This window comes from Thamnophis elegans, chromosome 14 (assembly GCF_009769535.1).
Source record: "Thamnophis elegans isolate rThaEle1 chromosome 14, rThaEle1.pri, whole genome shotgun sequence".
Classification (NCBI taxonomy): Eukaryota; Metazoa; Chordata; class Lepidosauria; order Squamata; family Colubridae; genus Thamnophis; species Thamnophis elegans.
The window spans coordinates 47383357-47400452 of record NC_045554.1 but is presented as its reverse complement, the minus strand read 5'-3'; the positions used below and the strand labels follow the sequence as shown (position 1 = coordinate 47400452).

Genomic DNA, 17096 nt, shown 5'->3' with positions numbered 1-17096 from the left:
AAGAGATGGGGGTCATTCAGTGAAGCTGATTAGAGAGATGAAAGTACACCTTTCCACAGCACATCATTAACTGGTAGAGTTCATTATTGTGGTTTATGTGACAGCGAATTTGAGTAGGTTTGAATGGGAGATTGAATTAAGAATATGAAGAATCTAAGTCTACCTTGAACCCTCCGTGTTATCTCTGGGGTTGGACGCATGATCCAGGTATCAGCGGAAGATGGTCAGTGATGAGAGAGGACTACTATGTTTTCCATCTCCTCCTGACAAGAGTTCCACAATTGGCCTCTGTGAGAAATTAAATGTAGGAATAATTTGGGCGTATTCCAACAAGGCTCTTATGAATATCTACACTTTGGCCAACAGGTCAACCATAAAGATGGCTTTTTAGGAATTGAAAAGGTGAAGAAGAAGAAGGAGGAGGAGGAGGAGGAGGAAGAGGAGGAGGAGGGAATAAGTAGGTTTTGTTGTTAGGGGCTGTTTTTTCATGATCACCCTTCATGTTGTACAGTGATGTATCGCGTAACAATAAAACCTCCATGGTACCATAAACAAACAATCGAAACAATCAATATTCAGCGTAAAATGGAAGTAGTCTACAAAAACCTAATACGATGGGGTCATTTCCTAATTAAATTTCAAAAGCTCTCTGAACAGCATTTGTCTTGACCTGCTTCTGAAGGCCATCACCGTTGAGGCTGAGAACGTCCTTCCTCAGCTCATGGACCATGATGGAGAAGTATCTTCTCCTAGTCTGCTAAGGTCACAGGAGTGAGGGACCACACACCATCTTTTCCAGATTGTTTGTCTTGGAAGGACCCATTCTGGCTGGAGGTATCATAATACCAAGTTTTAGAGGTCAACGCTTTCAACCAGCCCTTGCAATTTTACCTGGAAACCTCTTGGGACAGGTGTAGTGTCTTCGTGTTGCGTGTAGTGCCCGCGGACACAGAGACCACTGCATTTGTTTACATCCCTGCGTGCTTTGAGTAAGGATAGGCAATCCTTACGACCACAATTGTGAGCAGAACTTCCACCGCTAAGCAAAGTTACGTGAGTTTCACCCAATTTTAAGGCCTTTTCTGCCACACGGGTGTTAAGCAAATCAGTCGTTAAGTAAACCATGCAATCATTAAGCGAATCCATCTTCCCCTGTTGACGGGGCTCGTCGGAGGTTGGCAGGGAAGACCACAAATGGCAGTCACGTAAGTGTCACCGATACAGGCCAACTTGCCAAGCAGCCGGATTTTGATCCCGTGACTGTGTGGATGTCAGAACAGCCCTAAGTGCCAAGGAACGGTTGTGAGTCACTTTCTCCAGTGCCGTGCCTTCAAACAGCCACAAAACAATCGGTTGTGAGCGGAAGGGCAGCTGTATTTAGAGGCAGCCCCGTTCGGAGGGATTGCAGTAGTCCAGCTGAGCCGTGATAGCAACCTTGAGCTGCTCTTGCTACGGAGAGTAGGGCCATCTTGCGGGGCTAAGCGAAGCGAAGGAACATCGTGTGCTGTTCTCTGTGGCTCATTGCATGCAGACAAACAGGGTGGGAACTACGCCTTCCCGTGTGTCGTTTCCCCCCTCCTCTGCCCCCAGGCTGGGTTTGTTCCCAAGGAATGATGAAGATGCACCTTTGTGGGCACCAGAATTCCTGGGCTGTCCTTGTTCATAAACATTCCCCCACCACCACCACCACCCTAAGTAATAAAAAATTACCCAGAAGGGGTGATTACGTGATTTGGACCTGCAGCTGAATTGGAGGAAGAGGGGGGATTGTACCCTGCTGAGCTCTGGTATAATTATCCCAAAAGGGGCTGTCAGGGGGGGAAAGAGGGGGCAGGATTTGGCACTTGAAGAGGGGGGAAAGGGGTTGGCAGCCAAGAATTCATCGGAGCTATTAACTGGTAATTACGAAGCACCAAAGTCACAAACTCGGAGCTGGGTGCCTGTGAAGAGCTGGAGATGAAAGCAGAGGTAATTATGGAAGCCACAGGCGGCCGGCTGAGCACTGATAAGTAATGCTTCTTGAGCCATTTATGGGTTGTTGGGAGCCTGTGAGGGGGAGGAACATGGGGACGGGAGGTAAGGCAGTGGGAGAAAGGCTGGCTTTCCAGAGAGGCTGGTCGATTTAGGCTCAGTGGGAAGAGTCAGAACCTCGGCGTAACAAGATAAGTTCCAGCAGGATTACATGGTTAGGACACATGTTTCTCAACCTTGGCAGCTGGGAGACGTGCGGACTCCAACTCCCAGAATCCTCCCAACGGGGAGAGCTTCCTTTTGGTTTTCTTGCAGACGTTTCACTGGGAGCATCCTCGGTGCTAGAAGGGAGTGGGGCTTGTGGTGAGGAGGAGGACTGTGGTGTCCTCGCTGCTCTCTGAGCTTGGTAGTTCTCTTGTAGACCTTCCATGACCCAACTGGGTAACATCATCAGAAACCATGAGTGTTGGAGCCACCACCTTGGAGAGAGCACACTCTAGACCCCGAACGCAAAAGGGGGAAGTGGAGAAGAGATTTGGCCGTTCTGAACCTCAGCACGCCCAACTTTCTTGTGTCTACATAGAGTCGCAGTTGACTCAACGTTGACAAGGTGGCCTCCAAAGAGGGAACGGTTTAGCTGAGATGGCTGGATAGGAGAGACACCATGGCTTCCAACATTCCAGACCCTATTCTCCTCCTCCTCCTCTTCCTGCGCCGAGGTGGCGCAGTGGTTAGGGTGCAGTACTGCAGGCCACTTCAGCTGACTGCTATCTGCAGTTCGGCGGTTCAAATCTCACTGGCTCAAGGTTGACTCAGCCTTCCATCCTTCCGAGGTGGGTGAAATGAGAACCCAGACTGTGGGGGCGATATGCTGACTCTGTAAACCGCTTAGAGAGGGCTGAAAGCCCTATGAAGCGGTATATAAGTCTAACTGCTATTGCTATTGCTATTGCTATTGCTATTGCTATTGCTACTACTCCTCCTCCTCCTCCTCCTCCTCCTCCTCCTCCTCCTCCTCCTCCTCCTCCAGCAGCAGCAGCAGCTGGTAGAGGACAGCTGCCTCTCCTCTCCCCAGTCCTCCACCACTCCTGTTGTGGTGGGAGTGAATTGACCTGAACAGAACTGGAAGAGCGCCCCGCTTAACGGCCATGTAACAAGGGCAGAGAGGCAGAGGCCGCATCCCGGCGGGCGAGGGCAAGCGGTAGGGTTCAGTCCACCCCTTCCCTAACAAGCTCGCTTGGATGGCTGCCTGGATGAAGCTCTTTTCCAGAGACACGGCCATATGTTTTTCCACAAAGAGGACTTGGCTCTCGGCCAGCCGGCTTCCGCTCGCCTCTGCCTAAGCCCTGGTCAGGGGTTCTTGCTAAGCAGTGACCCCACTTAGATGGAGGGCGAACGGAGGGGATTATTCGTGCTTTGTTTTCTGACGGGTCTCTGCGTTGAAGCTCCAAGGACTTTCTCCTGTTTTTATTGTATCTCACCCTGGGCAGCACACCGGTGCCCTTCGTGCAAATTTCGGATGAAGGGATATCTCCGTTTTCAAAGTGACCGTCCTTGTTAATGACAAGCAAAGCCTCAGTGCACCAATTTGCAAGGGCCCTGTTCCTGAGCGTCTATTTATTTATTCATTGGCCAAATTAATGGGGCCGCCCATCTCCCCGGAGTGAGTTTGAGTGGTGTACGATCAAACCAAAGCAGGAAAAATAGGTTGCATGCCGGTTTAAAAATGGTTTAAAACGCCGTTGCAGAAATCATTCTTCAGAACTGTCCCAACCCACAGCTGCGTTGCTCCGTTTCCTTCCCCCGTGCTCAGCAACCTGAAGATGTGTAGGACTTCAACTCCCAGAATTCCCCAGCCCCCGAGGATTCTGGGAATGGAATCCCAATTTGCTGAGGTTGAGAAATCCTGCTTTAGGGGGTATAGAGTTTCCAACGTCTAGGGCAGGGAGAGGGCAAAGGGAGAGCATTTGCTTTGTCCCTGGCTGGGGGCAGGGAGTTCCCCACCCCTCATCCTGCAACACAAGCTGAAGAGGGAGGCTAATTTTAGCTTTGCTAATGAAGCCGTTAGCTGGCAATTCTATTTTAAGGAACCCAGCGTCAGCAGTTCCTCTCTCAAAGAGAGGAGACTCTGACACCCAGAGTAGAAGGAACGGCATCTCCAAGGGCTGGAGGTTGGGAAAAGGGGGTCAGGGGGGGATCGATTGGTTCTCCCTTCCAAGGACTTTACAATGTCCTTTTCTCGGGATCCCAAGTCCGGAGGTATTTCTGGTCCTCTGAAGGTCTAAAAGATGGAACGTGGCCTTTAAATGCTAGGAAAGGACAATGGAAATTGTGGAGCTCAGGAGGGACGATCTGATGAATGGGGCTGGAAGGGACCTTGGAGGTCCTCTGGTCCCACCTCCTGCTCAAGCGGGAGACCCTGTACCATTTCAGACAAATGGTTGTCCAATCTCTTCTTAAAATCCTCCAGTGTTGGAGCCTCCATGACTTCCGGAGGCCAGCTGTTCCACTGGTCAATTGTTCTCAATTTCCAATTTTCCAAGTTCCAATTTCTCCTCAGTTCTAAGTTGATTCTTTCCTTGATTAGTTTCCACCCATTGCTTCTTGTTTTATCTTCTGGTGCTTTGGAGAATAGCTTGACTCCCTCTTCTTTGTGGCAACCCCTGAGATATTGGAAGACTGCTATCATGTCTCCCCTGGTCCTTCTTTTCGTTAAACTAGACATACCCAGTTCCTGCAACCGTTCCTCATATGTTTTGGTCTCCAGTCCCCTAATCCTCTTTGTTGCTCTTCTCTGCACTCTCTCTAAAGGCTCAACATCTTTTCTACATCTGGATACAGGATTCCATCTGTGGCCTTATCAAGGCATTATAAAGTGGTACTAACATTAGTTTCCGTCTATTGGTTCTCGTCCTGCCTTCTGGTGCTTTGGAAAATGAGTTGACCCCCTCTTCTTCATGGCAGATCCCTCAAATACTGGAAGACTGCTATCATGTCACCCCCAGTCCTTCTTTTCTCTAGCCCAGCCATAACCAGTTCCTGCAACCGTTCTCCATAGTTTTTAATCTCAAGGCTCTTAATGTTACCCAGTTGATCCACCTCTGATCTTGTCCTTGGGAATTTGGGACTCTCTGTCAGCCCAAGGAGAAATGACCTGGGGTGCGTGGCACATCCTCTGCCTCCCAAACTTTCTTTCACACATACACACATCAGTGGTGGGATTCAAATAATTTAACAACAGGTTCTCTGCCCTAATGACCAGCTGGGTAGTTGTGGCTCGGTGGTCATGTAACCGTGTGGGCATGGCCAACTCAAGGTCACTCAAGTCGATGGGCGCTTCGCATTAGCTGTTACAATGAAATAAGGGTTAACCGGAGAGGCAGTTTCTGTAAGCAGGGCAATAAAGATTAGGCTAGAAACAACACCAGAATGTTTCCTTCCTGCCTTCCTTACAGGATTAGCCCTGTAAAGTGGGGAAAAACAAAAGGAGATTTCTTCCAACAACGGGTTCTCCGAACTGCTTAGAAAGTTAACAACCAGTTCTCCCGAATAGGTGCGGACTGGCTGAATCCCACCACATATATATGTGTGTGTGTGTGTGTGTGTGTGTGTGTGTAAATGAAGGGAGACTAGTATAGATCTATTTCAAGCTATTTAGCTCTCATCAGCTAGCCATACCCTTATTGGGATTGGAACCTGTGCTGTATTGCATCTTAGGCAGATGTGTTAACCATTAAGCCACGGTTCCTCTCCTTATCAGCTGAGCCAGGGAGAAAGGTATATATTTAAAGTCACAACCCCTGGTATGCCCATATATATATCTATATAAATAAATATATATTTATTTATTTATCAGCACAAATACAACATATATATATTCAAAGTCTGCCTGTCTGCCTTGTGCTTAGCCTGGTCCCTTCCCCGACCTTGTCAACAGATGGAAGCCCCCATCAGCTACCTCCAGGCTGCGGCTGTGTCAGCCCTTTTGATTTCCTTAACCCAGTTCTTCACAAGAGAGGCCTGGATTCATTGTTCCCTGGGCGGCCACCCCCTCCCTCGCCCTCGCCTTGCTTCGAGGAGGTTTTCTGGAAAGGCTTCAGCCTCTGAAGAGGGATTGCTGGCAGCCAAACGCAAAAAAAATAATCCAAGGGAAGAGAGTGTGAGACAGACAGAGAAAGAGAGAAAGAGTCTGGCTTGCCTGGGGCTGAAATCCTGCAAACGGTTTCCTTTCCTCTTTTATTTTTTGAGTTTCTGGTTTCATCTTGGGCATTTTTCTTGATTTGATTGGAAAGGTGGGGGAACTCTCTCCTTGCTGGGTCTTCAGCCAAAGCCCAAAACCTCTGAAGGATTCCGGTCACCGTAAGGAAAAGATGTTTTATTTTTAAAGTTTCTTTATTTCTCGATTGAATTAATTTGCCACCCATCCCATAGCAAGCAACTCTGGGTAGCAAAAGACTCTGTTGGGATTCCATCTGCCTGGAATCCTTTGTGGGTAGAGCATTTGCTGTCCGTTCTTACTGCATAAGTGTAACAGCCATTCGTTGAGTGAGCCTTCAAAGTTCAAAATGGTGCTGAAAAAAGTGACAGGACCATTCGTTTCACACTTAATGACCGGTCGCAGCATCCCTGTGGTCCCTCGATCAAATTCTGGATGGTTGGCAACTGTATTCATGGTGGTGTTCCGTGTCCTGGGGCTTCTGTGATCTACTTTTGCAACCTTCTGGCAAGCAAAGTCAACGGGGAGATTCAGATTCATTCAGCGACCGTGTGACTAACGTAAAATGCAGCAATTCGCTTGAACAACTGTGGCGGGAGAGGTTGCAAAATGGGACAAAACTCGCCTAACCACTGTCTTGCTCAGCTGCAGAAGTGTTGGGCCCCATTGTGTTCGAGGGCTAACTGCAATTCCAGAGGTTGTAGGAGGAAGGGTGTAGGATACTGGCGAGGGGGTGGGAGGGGGTGGGTGGACCTCAGCCCCCTATGAGGGTGTCTAACCTACATGCACAACCGAAGTTGTTGTCTTTCATCTGTATATCGCCTGTTGCACTCGACGTAAGGCATCGTTGTGGTAGATGGTGGCGTAGGTTGGGAAAGGCTTTCCACAAACTCATGGATCTTCTCCAAGCACATTGATGCGGCCAAGGAAATCCTTGAGGTTGCCTTAGCGCGGACATGTTTCTAATAGCTTGAAGGAATGAGCCAGGGAGGTGCCTTGCTTCCTCACAGGCTTGTTGTGTCATATGTGCAAAAGGCGGTATGTGTGGGTGTGTGTTTGTGCAACATCATAGACGTTGAGTGAACTCCACTCTTCCTGGAAGCCACCATACACTGGAAGGCTGCGATAGATACTATGGATGGATGGATGGATGGATGGATGGATGGATGGATGATGGATGGATAGATAGATAGATACTATATTATATATATACATATATATATATATATATATATATATATATAGATAGATAGATAGATAGATAGATAGATAGATAGATAGATTATAGATATAGATATAGATATAGATATAGATATAGATATAGATATAGATATAGATATAGATAGATAGATAGATACTAAGATAGATAGATTCTATATTAGATAGATAGATAGATACTAAGATAGATACTAAGATAGATAGATAGATAGATACTAAGATAGATAGATACTATATTAGATAAATAGATAGATAGATAGATAGATAGATAGATAGATAGATAGATAGATAGATAGATAGATAGATAGATGATAGATAGATACTATATTAGATAGATAGATTGATTGATTGATTCTATATTAGATAGATAGATAGATAGATGATAGATAGATAGATACTATATTAGATAGATAGATAGATAGATTCTATATTAGATAGATAGATAGATAGATAGATAGATAGATAGATAGATAGATAGATAGATACATACATACATACATACATACATACATACATACATATTATATTAAGGGGCGATAGATACAGCTGATTGGAGCAGTCCATCTTTTTGGCAAGGTGGGAGGGAGGCAGCATCCTAGAAGTGAAATGGGTGTGGCCATGACAGGTAGGAGGGTGAAGGTCCGTTCTCCGAGCTTGTGGGTTGGTTTCCTTCCATGACAGGTATCATCTCCTGGACCATCCTACCCCAGATATCGGTCCTTTGTTTTCTACATAAATTGGGTTAGGGAACCTTTTCCACTCTAAGCTACGGACCTCCAGGTCTTCTCTTACCAAAGGCCTAGAAGAGACTTTCGTAACCTTGGCACCTTTAAGACTTCAACTCCCAGAAGTCCATGCATCTCAAAGGGGCCGCGTTGGGCGACCCCACCATAGAGGTTTCCTGGAAAGTCAATGCAGAATTATTTGGGCAGCCCACGAGGGCACCTTTCCTCCTCCCCTCCTTGTCCCTTTCCTCTCCACGTGGTTCTTTGGCGCCTGGCTGACCCCTCTTGGGTTGTGTGTCTGTGTGTCTGTGTGTCTGTGTGTGTGATGCCTTCTCTTCCAGTGATGCGGCTTCTTTTTCTCGTTGTTCCAGGCATGAGCCATGAGCCAAAGTCACCCTCTCTAGGAATGCTTTCAACCGCCACCCGGACTACCGCTACCGTCAGCCCCCTGACCCCTTCTCCTATCAATGGCGCCCTGGTGCCCACGGGCAGCCCGGCAGCCAACAGCACTTTACAAGTCCAGGCCGTGCCCTCCTCCAGCTTCGCTGCTGCCTTGCGCAAACTAGCCAAGCAGGCCGAAGATCCCAGAGGTAAGAGAGGGAGGGGGAGAGGTTGGTGATCCTTTGGGTTCGGAGAGCGAGGGGTACCAGCCAGGTAGGGTGACTTTGGTAGAGGCAGGAGGCGTGCCCTTCCTTGGCATCTCAAAGGATCTTCACGGAGGTTTTGACTTCTCGCCAGCTTTCTTGTTCCTCCTTACTCTGACAAGTAAGAGTGAGGCTGCCACCAAGAAGAAGGAAGGGGTCAAATTATTCTCCAAAGCACCTGAGGGCAGGACAAGAAGCAGTGGATGGAAATTAATCAAGGAGAGAAGCAAGCTGGAACTCAGGAGAAACTTCCTAACAGTGAGGACAATTAGTTGGTGGAATGATTTGCTTCCAGAAGTTGTGGGTGCTCCATCTCTGGAGGTTTTGAAGAAGAGACTAGATAGTCATTTATCTGAAATGGTACAGGTTCTCCTACTTGAGCAGCGGGCTGGACCAGAAGACCTCCAAGGTCCCTTCAAGCTCATTCTATTCTATTCCAAGTCTTCGGTGTTAAACAAACGATACGATTTCTGTTGCTGACATCGAAAGGTGAATAGCAGAAGGTGGGCCTTGAAATATTTTAGGTCATGAGATGGAGGCAAATCCACTTAGCAAATATTTGACCTGGGCTGGGAAGGCCTGGAGGATGAAGTGGCTGGAGAAAGAAGGAGCAGGAGAAAATGAACTCTGGGTCTTCATGGAGTGACTTAAGGAAGATTTTGAATGCTTCTTTCAACCTTCTCTTCTCTCTCCCTCCTTTGACCCATGGGCCTTTTTCAACCCCCTACACCCCCCCCCCCAATAATTATTCTAAGCCAGGGGTTCTCAAACTGAGGATTTTTGGAGGCCCCCAAAGTCTCCTTTCAAGAGCTCCACAAGGTCAAATCAATCGATGCTTTAACGTTTCTCTGTTTTAATTTCTCACAAAGTCAATATCTTTCCTCCATCACCTTTAGGACTGTCAATGGTCTTTGAGACCAAAACGCTGGAGAACTGATGCTCCGATTATAAAATCAACCCCAGGAAGTTCTCCTAAGTGCATCTGTCCATGTGTTCCTTCATCTCCTCCTCGGATCCCTCCATGGATGGAGATTCCCAAAGGGATAAGCAAGAGCCTGGGGGAGGGGGTCATGGGGAGGGGGTCATGGGGACCCCAGCAAGAGCCCGGGGGAGGGGGTCATAGAGCCAAGGTGGCACAGTGGTTAATGTGCAGTAATGCAGCCACTTCAGCTGACTGCTAGCTGCAGTTCGGCGGTTCAAATCTCACCGGCTCAAGATCGACTCAGCCTTCCATCCTTCCGAGGTGGGTAAAATGAGGACCCGGATTGTTGTTGGGGGCGATACGCTGACTCTGTAAACCGCTTAGAGAGGGCTGAAAGCCCTATGAAGCGGTATATAAGTCTAACTATTGGACCTCCAGAGTCGGCCTCTTGCACCTCTGGAGACAGAGAGGGATAGAAACGCCGTGTCCTTCTAGAAGGACATCCGGTGCTCCTGTGTCTAATTCTGGAAGGAGGAAATTGCTAGTTCAGGATTCGCCGCCATTGCCAGCAGCAGGGACGGTTTTGCAGAGCAAGCCTGAGTGGTTTCTCCTGCCCCATCCCTGGTGGAACCAGCCAGGTCTCCTCCTGGCATTCCTCTCCTCGCCCGTTGCTCCTTCCTCCCCGCTCAAAACCCTTGTTTTATTTTTAGCCATTGAATTCTCTTCTCTCCCCCCCTGCCGCTTGATGGGCTAATGCCTTTCCTCAACATTCTGTCTCGAGGGGGCAGTTTAAAAATTCAATTCAGACGGAGCAATCCAAATGCCATATCGTTTGTTGTACCCCCGGAGAAAGTCTGGAGTGAGCCAAGGAGGAGAATCTGTCCTTTCCCCCTGCAAATATAGGTCTTGTTGCCGCTGCTATGCTCCAGTGGAATTTTATTTTTCCTAAGGCTCCTAAATCTGTTCTTTCACCATCCAAAGCTCTTCCGCTAAATAGCAAAGACGGCGGCTGCTGGGTGCCGGGATGGTGAAATGCACATCTGAATATTTTGCTCTTTAATGGGCTGTTTAACGGGGGGGCCCCGGTTGAAGGCAGGAGCCAGCAGGAAGAGATGGGGATGGAAGTCAGCGGAGCAGCAGAGAGAAGCTTGCTAGGGGGGGAAACAAAAGGAGGAGGAGGAGGAGGAGGAGGAGGAGGAGGAGGAGGAGGAGGGGAGGAGGAAGGGAAAGAGAAGGAGTGGGAGGAAGAGGAAGGGAGAAAGGAGAAAGAGAAAGAGGGGAGGAAGAGGAGAAGGAGGAGGAAGAGGAAGGGAGAAAGGAGAAAGAGAAAGAGGGGAGGAAGAGGAGGAGGAAGAGGAAGGGAGAAAGGAGGGGAGGAGGAAGAAAAAGAGGAGGAAGAGGAAGGGAGGAAGAGGAGGAGGGGGAAGGAGGAAGAGGAGAAGGAAGGAAGAAGGTGAGGGGAGGAAGAGGAAGAAGAGAAAGAGGAAGAGAGGAAGAGGAAGAAGAGAAAGAGGGAAGAGAGAAGGGAAGGAAGAGGAGGAAGAAGAAATAATTGACTGTAATCTAGATAGGAGAGAAAGGGAAAAGGAAAACGAGGAAAAGAATAGTTTAATCTAAGAAAAATGTGAACAAGGAGGAGGAGGAGCAGGGGAGGAGGAAGGGAAAGAGAAGGAGTGGGAGGAAGAGGAAGGGAGAAAGGAGAAAGAGAAAGAGGGGAGGAAGAGGAGGAGGAGGAAGAGGAAGGGAGAAAGGAGGGGAGGAGGAAGAAAAAGAGGAGGAAGAGGAAGGGAGGAAGAGGAGGAGGGGGAAGGAGGAAGAGGAGAAGGAAGGAAGAAGGTGGGGGGAGGAAGAGGAAGAAGAGGAAGAGGAAGAAGAGGAAGAGAGGAAGGGAAGGAAAGAGGAGGAAGAAGAAATAATTGACTGTAATCTAGATAGGAGAGAAAGGGAAAAGGAAAACAAGAAAAAGAATAGTTTAATCTAAGAAAAAGGTGAACAAGGAGGAGGAGGAGGAGGAGGAGGAGTTGTTGTTGTTGTTTAATCTAGTCCAGGCCACAACTACAAGCCAGACACAGCCCAATCCTGGTTCCTCTTTCTGTTGAAATCTTCACTTGCTTTGATCTTTGAAAGCCAAGCAGCCACCACCTTAGAGGAGGATAGATAGAGACCTTCCCTGCCCAGCAGTCGTGACAGATAGCAGTAGACTTAGACTTATATACCGCTTCATAGGGCTTTCAGCCCTCTCTAAGCGGTTTACAGAGAGTCAGCATATTGCCCCCAACAATCTGGGTCCTCATTTTACCCACCTCGGAAGGATGGAAGGCTGAGTCAACCTTGAGCCGGTGAGATTTGAACCGCTGAACTGCTGATCTAGCAGTAGCCTGCAGTGCTGCATTTAACCACTGCGCCACCTTGGCTCCCCGAGACCCCGTGTTCAAAGGCCCCCTTGCTACCCAAGTTCTGTTCTCTCTGGAGGCAGCGGCCTTGAGTGATGGGTCTTTGGCATGGAGGGTCCGTGACCTTCTTGCCGAGCAGCTGTTCCTTTGCAAACGAAATCAAGGGGGAGGGGGGGAGCCCAGCTTCGGTCTGATGGCAAATGTCCACATTCCCTTTAAGACCCCTTAGGCTTCCTGAAGGTAAAAGGACGGGCTTCCTCTCCCCTTCCTGGTGTGCAGATAATGAGTTGAGCAGAAGAACCGAGATGCGTCCTTCAAACCTTGGGCAGCTTCACTATCTGGGTTCCCAAGGTTAACAGAAAGGAAACCCCACCATGGGCAGACACCTATGGAAGGATGGGGTGGATCAAGGGCATCTTTTACTCTTTCTAAAAGTTGGGGGGGCCAGGAAATGTCACCTGCCTCGGCTGCATTGTTTTTGAGAGCGAAAAGCCCTGTACGGGCCAGCTTTAGCAAGAAGGCTTCTTCTCCTTAAGACCCAGGAGTCAACAGATGGCTTTCCCAGCGGGAGAAGGATGGAATGAAATTGCTCTTCCTGGCGCTGTAAAAAAAAAAACCCCACAGCTTGCAGTTGCCAGCTCAAGGACACCTTGAAGTGGGGGGGGGGGCGGGGAGACTCCTGACCCCCATCAGGAATCCCTCGCCACCCGTCCCGCCTTCTCCTCAGCATCTCAGAGGCTGTTTTGGCACCTGAGATTCCACAGTGGCAGCTTTGTTATTCCACCCCGTCTGCTCCTTTCAGAGCCGTCTTTCTTCACACAGAGGCTTCCTTGCGCCGTGCAATTATCTAAATGGGTGTTGAGAGTCAGTGAAGAATGGCTGGAATGCGGCCCTGGGTGCTTCCTTGCAGGTGAGCAAATCTGGGCTCCTTCAGGAAGAGCCAAAGGCAGCCTTCGCAGAGCTGAAGGAACAACCTGGAGGCTTTTGAGGATTCAACGCAGCTCAGGAAGAGAAGGAGAGCTGGGGGGGGGTCACTCCCAACTTCGCAAGTGTAGTGGTCAAAAAAAAAAAAGGAATTTATTTTTCCCCCTATGGAAGCAACTTCTCTTGGTGCCTGCTCTGCTCTAGAGATTCACCCCATATTCTTAGCTTGGGGCTCAGAGCGATTCTGAATCACAGAATCACAGAGTTGGAAGGGACCTTGGAGGTCTTGTAGTCTAACCCCCCCCCCCTGTTCAGGCAGAAGACCCTGTACCATTCCAGACAAATGACTGTCCAGTCATTCTTGAAAACCTCCAATGTTGGAACACCCACGACTTCTGAAGGCAACTTCTGTTCCACTGGTTAATTGTTCTCATTGTTAGGAAATTTCTTCTCAGTTCTAAGTTGCTTCTCTCCTTGATTAGTTTCCACCCATTGCTTCTTGTCTTGCCTTCAGGTGCTTTGGAGAATAGCTTGACTCCCTATTTGTGGCAACCCCTGAGATATTGGAAGGCTGCTATCATGTCTCCCCTGGTCCTTCTTTTCATTAAACTAGACCTACCCAGTTCCTGCAACCGTTCTTCATATGTTTTAGCCTCCAGTCCCCTAATCCTCTTCGTTGCTCTTCTCTGCACTCTTTCTAGAGTCTCCACATCTTCTTAAAAACCTCCAGTGTTGGGGCATTCACAACTTCTGGAGGCAAGTTGTTCCATGGATCAATTGTTCTCTAATAGTTCTAAGTTGCTTCTCTCCTTGATTAATTTCCACCCATTGCTTCTTGTTCTGCTCTCAGGTGCCTTGGAGAATAGTTTGACTCCCTCTTCTTTGGGGCAACCGCTGAGATATCGGAAGACTGCTATCGTGTCTCCCCTAGTCCTTCTTTTCATTAAACTAGATATACCCAGTTTCTGCAGCCATTCTTCATATGTTTTAGCCCCCAGTCCCCTAATCATCTTTGTTGCTCTTCTCTGCACTTTTTCTAGAGTCTCCACATCTTCTTAAAAACCTCCAGTGTTGGGGCATTCACAACTTCTGGAGGCAAGTTGTTCCATTGATCAATTGTTCTAATAGTTCTAAGTTGCTTCTCTCCTTGATTAGTTTCCACCCATTGCTTCTTGTCTTGCCTTCAGGTGCTTTGAAGAATAGCTTGACTCCCTATTTGTGGCAACCCCTGAGATATTGGAAGGCTGCTATTCTCCCTAATCCTTCTTTTCATTAAACTAGACATACCCAGTTCCTGCAACCGTTCTTCATATGTTTTAGCCTCCAGTCCCCTAATCCTCTTTCTTGCTCTTCTCTGCACTCCCTCTAGAGTCTCAACATCTTTTTTTTTAATATTATGGTGACCAAACCTTGCTTGGAAAGGGAATAAAAAGATACACTGTCCACGTTCTGATGCCTCCCACCCTTCATGGCAGCTTTGCCTCTCCCGGAATTGAGGTTGTAGGCAAGGCAAGTTGTAAAGCAGCTGAGCATTTGCAAGCTCTCCGCCAAAGGAAGGCTAAAGCGGGCCGAGCTAATCAGACACTTAAATGCTCCGAGCGGAGGAAAAGAGGCTTGATAGAGGCAGAAAATGTATTATTGTGGTGGAAATTACCGGTTCTTTCTTCGGAGAGTGTTAATCATCCGAGTACGGCCTCCCTCCTTTTTCTCTTCTCCCTAAAGGGGAAATCAATTTGCGAAATGCTATAGATTAGGAGATGCTTCACCTCTCCTTCTCTCATCTTTCCGTTTCCCTCCCCAATTTTCCCCACGGTGGTTTCCCCGGTCCCCTTTCTCCCTTCCCTCTCCCGCTGTCGAACTGCTTAGCCCCATCAAAAGCCACATTAGAGGATCTGGACATTGATTTCCCCTTCGCAAGCTATATACAAATCTCTACCCCAGCAAGATTTGGTTGGAAATGAAAAACAGGAGGGGGAAAAACACAACCTGGCAGAAATCTTTTCTTCTTTGTTGATTTAGATGTAATGGCGGTATGATTTGATGGCTGGGAAATAAAAGGAAGAAGGAAGAATCTCTCTCTCTCTCTTTTTTGGCTTTGAGGCTGCTCTGCCTCTCCGGATTCTGGCGAGGGATCAATCGAAGGGGCGGGGGGGATTTTTAATGCAAGATCAGGAATAGTGGGAAGCAGGAAAGGAAAGGTAGAAAGAGTGGAATTGGAAGAGAATTGATGGAAAGGCTCTTTGTTGCGTGGCAGGCCTGTTTGGTGTGCAGTATCTCAAGCCAGGTTAAATGTCTTCGTGAAAGTCAGATCCAGAAGCTGCGTTCTCAGCTGCTAATCGAGGAATAAATAACCTGATGAATTGAAGAGAGAGTTTGGGATGGGTGGATCCCATTTGGCTGGTATTTGTGTGTGTGTGTGTGTGTGTGTGCTCCCTAGTTTCTCTGCAACTTTCTCCGTTGCATTAAATGGACAATTAGAATCCAGGGAAGTGAATTCCTGTTTCTGCAGCATGGGGAGATTAGCAATAGCAATAGCAATAGCAGTTAGACTTATATACCGCTTCATAGGGCTTTCAGCCCTCTCTAAGCAGTTTACAGAGTCAGCATATTGCCCCCAGCAACAATCCGGGTCCTCATTTTACCCACCTCGGAAGGGTGGAAGGCTGAGTCAACCCTGAGCCGGTGAGATTTGAACCGCCGAACTGCAGAACTAGCAGTCAGCTGAAGTAGCCTGCAGTGCTGCATTTAGCCACTGCACCACCTCGGCTCCTAAATTAAATAAGCATTAAATGCAAACTGGGTTGAAAATCCCAGGTTGAAAGCAAAAACGGGCGTTGAAAAAAAATATCATATTTTTTAATTTGGATGAGAGGAAGCGAAAGAGGGGGGGGGGAGGCATGCAGACCCACCAAAAACCTTTCTAAAAAGAGGAGGGGGAAACCAGAATTGGAGTTGTCCTGGTTTTTTTTTGGGGGGGGGGAGAACAGGGAAACAAGGCCACACTTGTGAGATGCACACACTGTCGGCAGACGCATGATCTGTTCTTTAAGCTGTGGCTCGTAGCTCTGGTAAGGAGAGCGCAGTATAGGATTTGTGTGTTTCCATATCCCATCCTCCTCCTCCTCCTCCTCCTCCTCCTCCTCCTCCTCCTCCTCCTCCTCCTTTTGTGCTGGTAGCATCACCGGTTGTGGGGACAGGAGGTTCCGCACTCTGGTTTCACTGTTGCAGGGGGAGGCGAGCCACTTGTGTTCAATCTCCACCCTCGTGACTTGCCCGAGCGAGGAATTCTTGTTGTGTGCAACCAGTCTCTGTGCGAGTGTGAAGGCCAGGCACTTAGAGGGAACGAGAGTCCGTGTCTAACCCCAAGGTAAAGGACACGTTTTCCAGAGTGGATCTCTGCCAGGGACAGTTTGTTTAATTTCCCCTAATCAATGGTTCCCTCGTCTTCTACAATATCTATCTTTCCCAAGACGCTGCTCTGAAAAAGGAACCCAAAGCAATAAAACAGCCGCTGGAAAGGGCTGGCGATCGAATTATTTAAAAGTGCATCAGCACAAAACCCAAAAGTCAACAGAAAGAATGAAACCGATCGTTTAAAAAACCTGGGCACAATTAAAAGGGATTCAAATCCCATCTCAGAATAGGGAGGAGTCGGTTGGGTAGATTTCCACAGGGGAGCAGAAGGTCCGTTTCATTTCTTCATCGGAGAACCCACCACCCCAAAGGCTGAGCATTCCCGTACGATTGAGAGGAGCCTCAACGGTTGACCAGTGGGACTTCTGGATCTCAGCAGCTGGAAAACCAAAGGCCAGAGGTCTGTGGAGATTCTCAGTCCTCCAGGTCATGAATTGTCCCAAAGGTATTTTTCCAAGAGGCAAACTTTCTGGTTTTTCTTTGAAGACGCTTTGCTTCTCTTCCAAGAAGCTTCTTCAGCTCTTGACAGGATGAGAAGCAAAGGAAAACCAGAAACGCCAGGTGCCTCTTGGGAAAAGCCCCTTTGGGACAAATAGCAATAGCAATAGCGGTTAGACTTATATACCGCTTCATAGGGATTCCAGCCCTCTCTAAGCGGTTTACAGAGTC

General features: G+C 48.2%; 1 protein-coding gene across 1 annotated transcript in view; it reads left to right on the top strand.

Moving 5' to 3' along the window:
• Positions 1-17096, top strand: part of GSE1 (Gse1 coiled-coil protein) — a 124006-nt gene that overhangs the window by 59825 nt on the left and 47085 nt on the right. The window contains exon 2 of the mRNA XM_032231313.1: positions 8502-8720. Within this exon, the coding sequence (XP_032087204.1) occupies positions 8502-8720 (219 nt within the window). The remainder of the gene's footprint in view (positions 1-8501; positions 8721-17096) is intronic.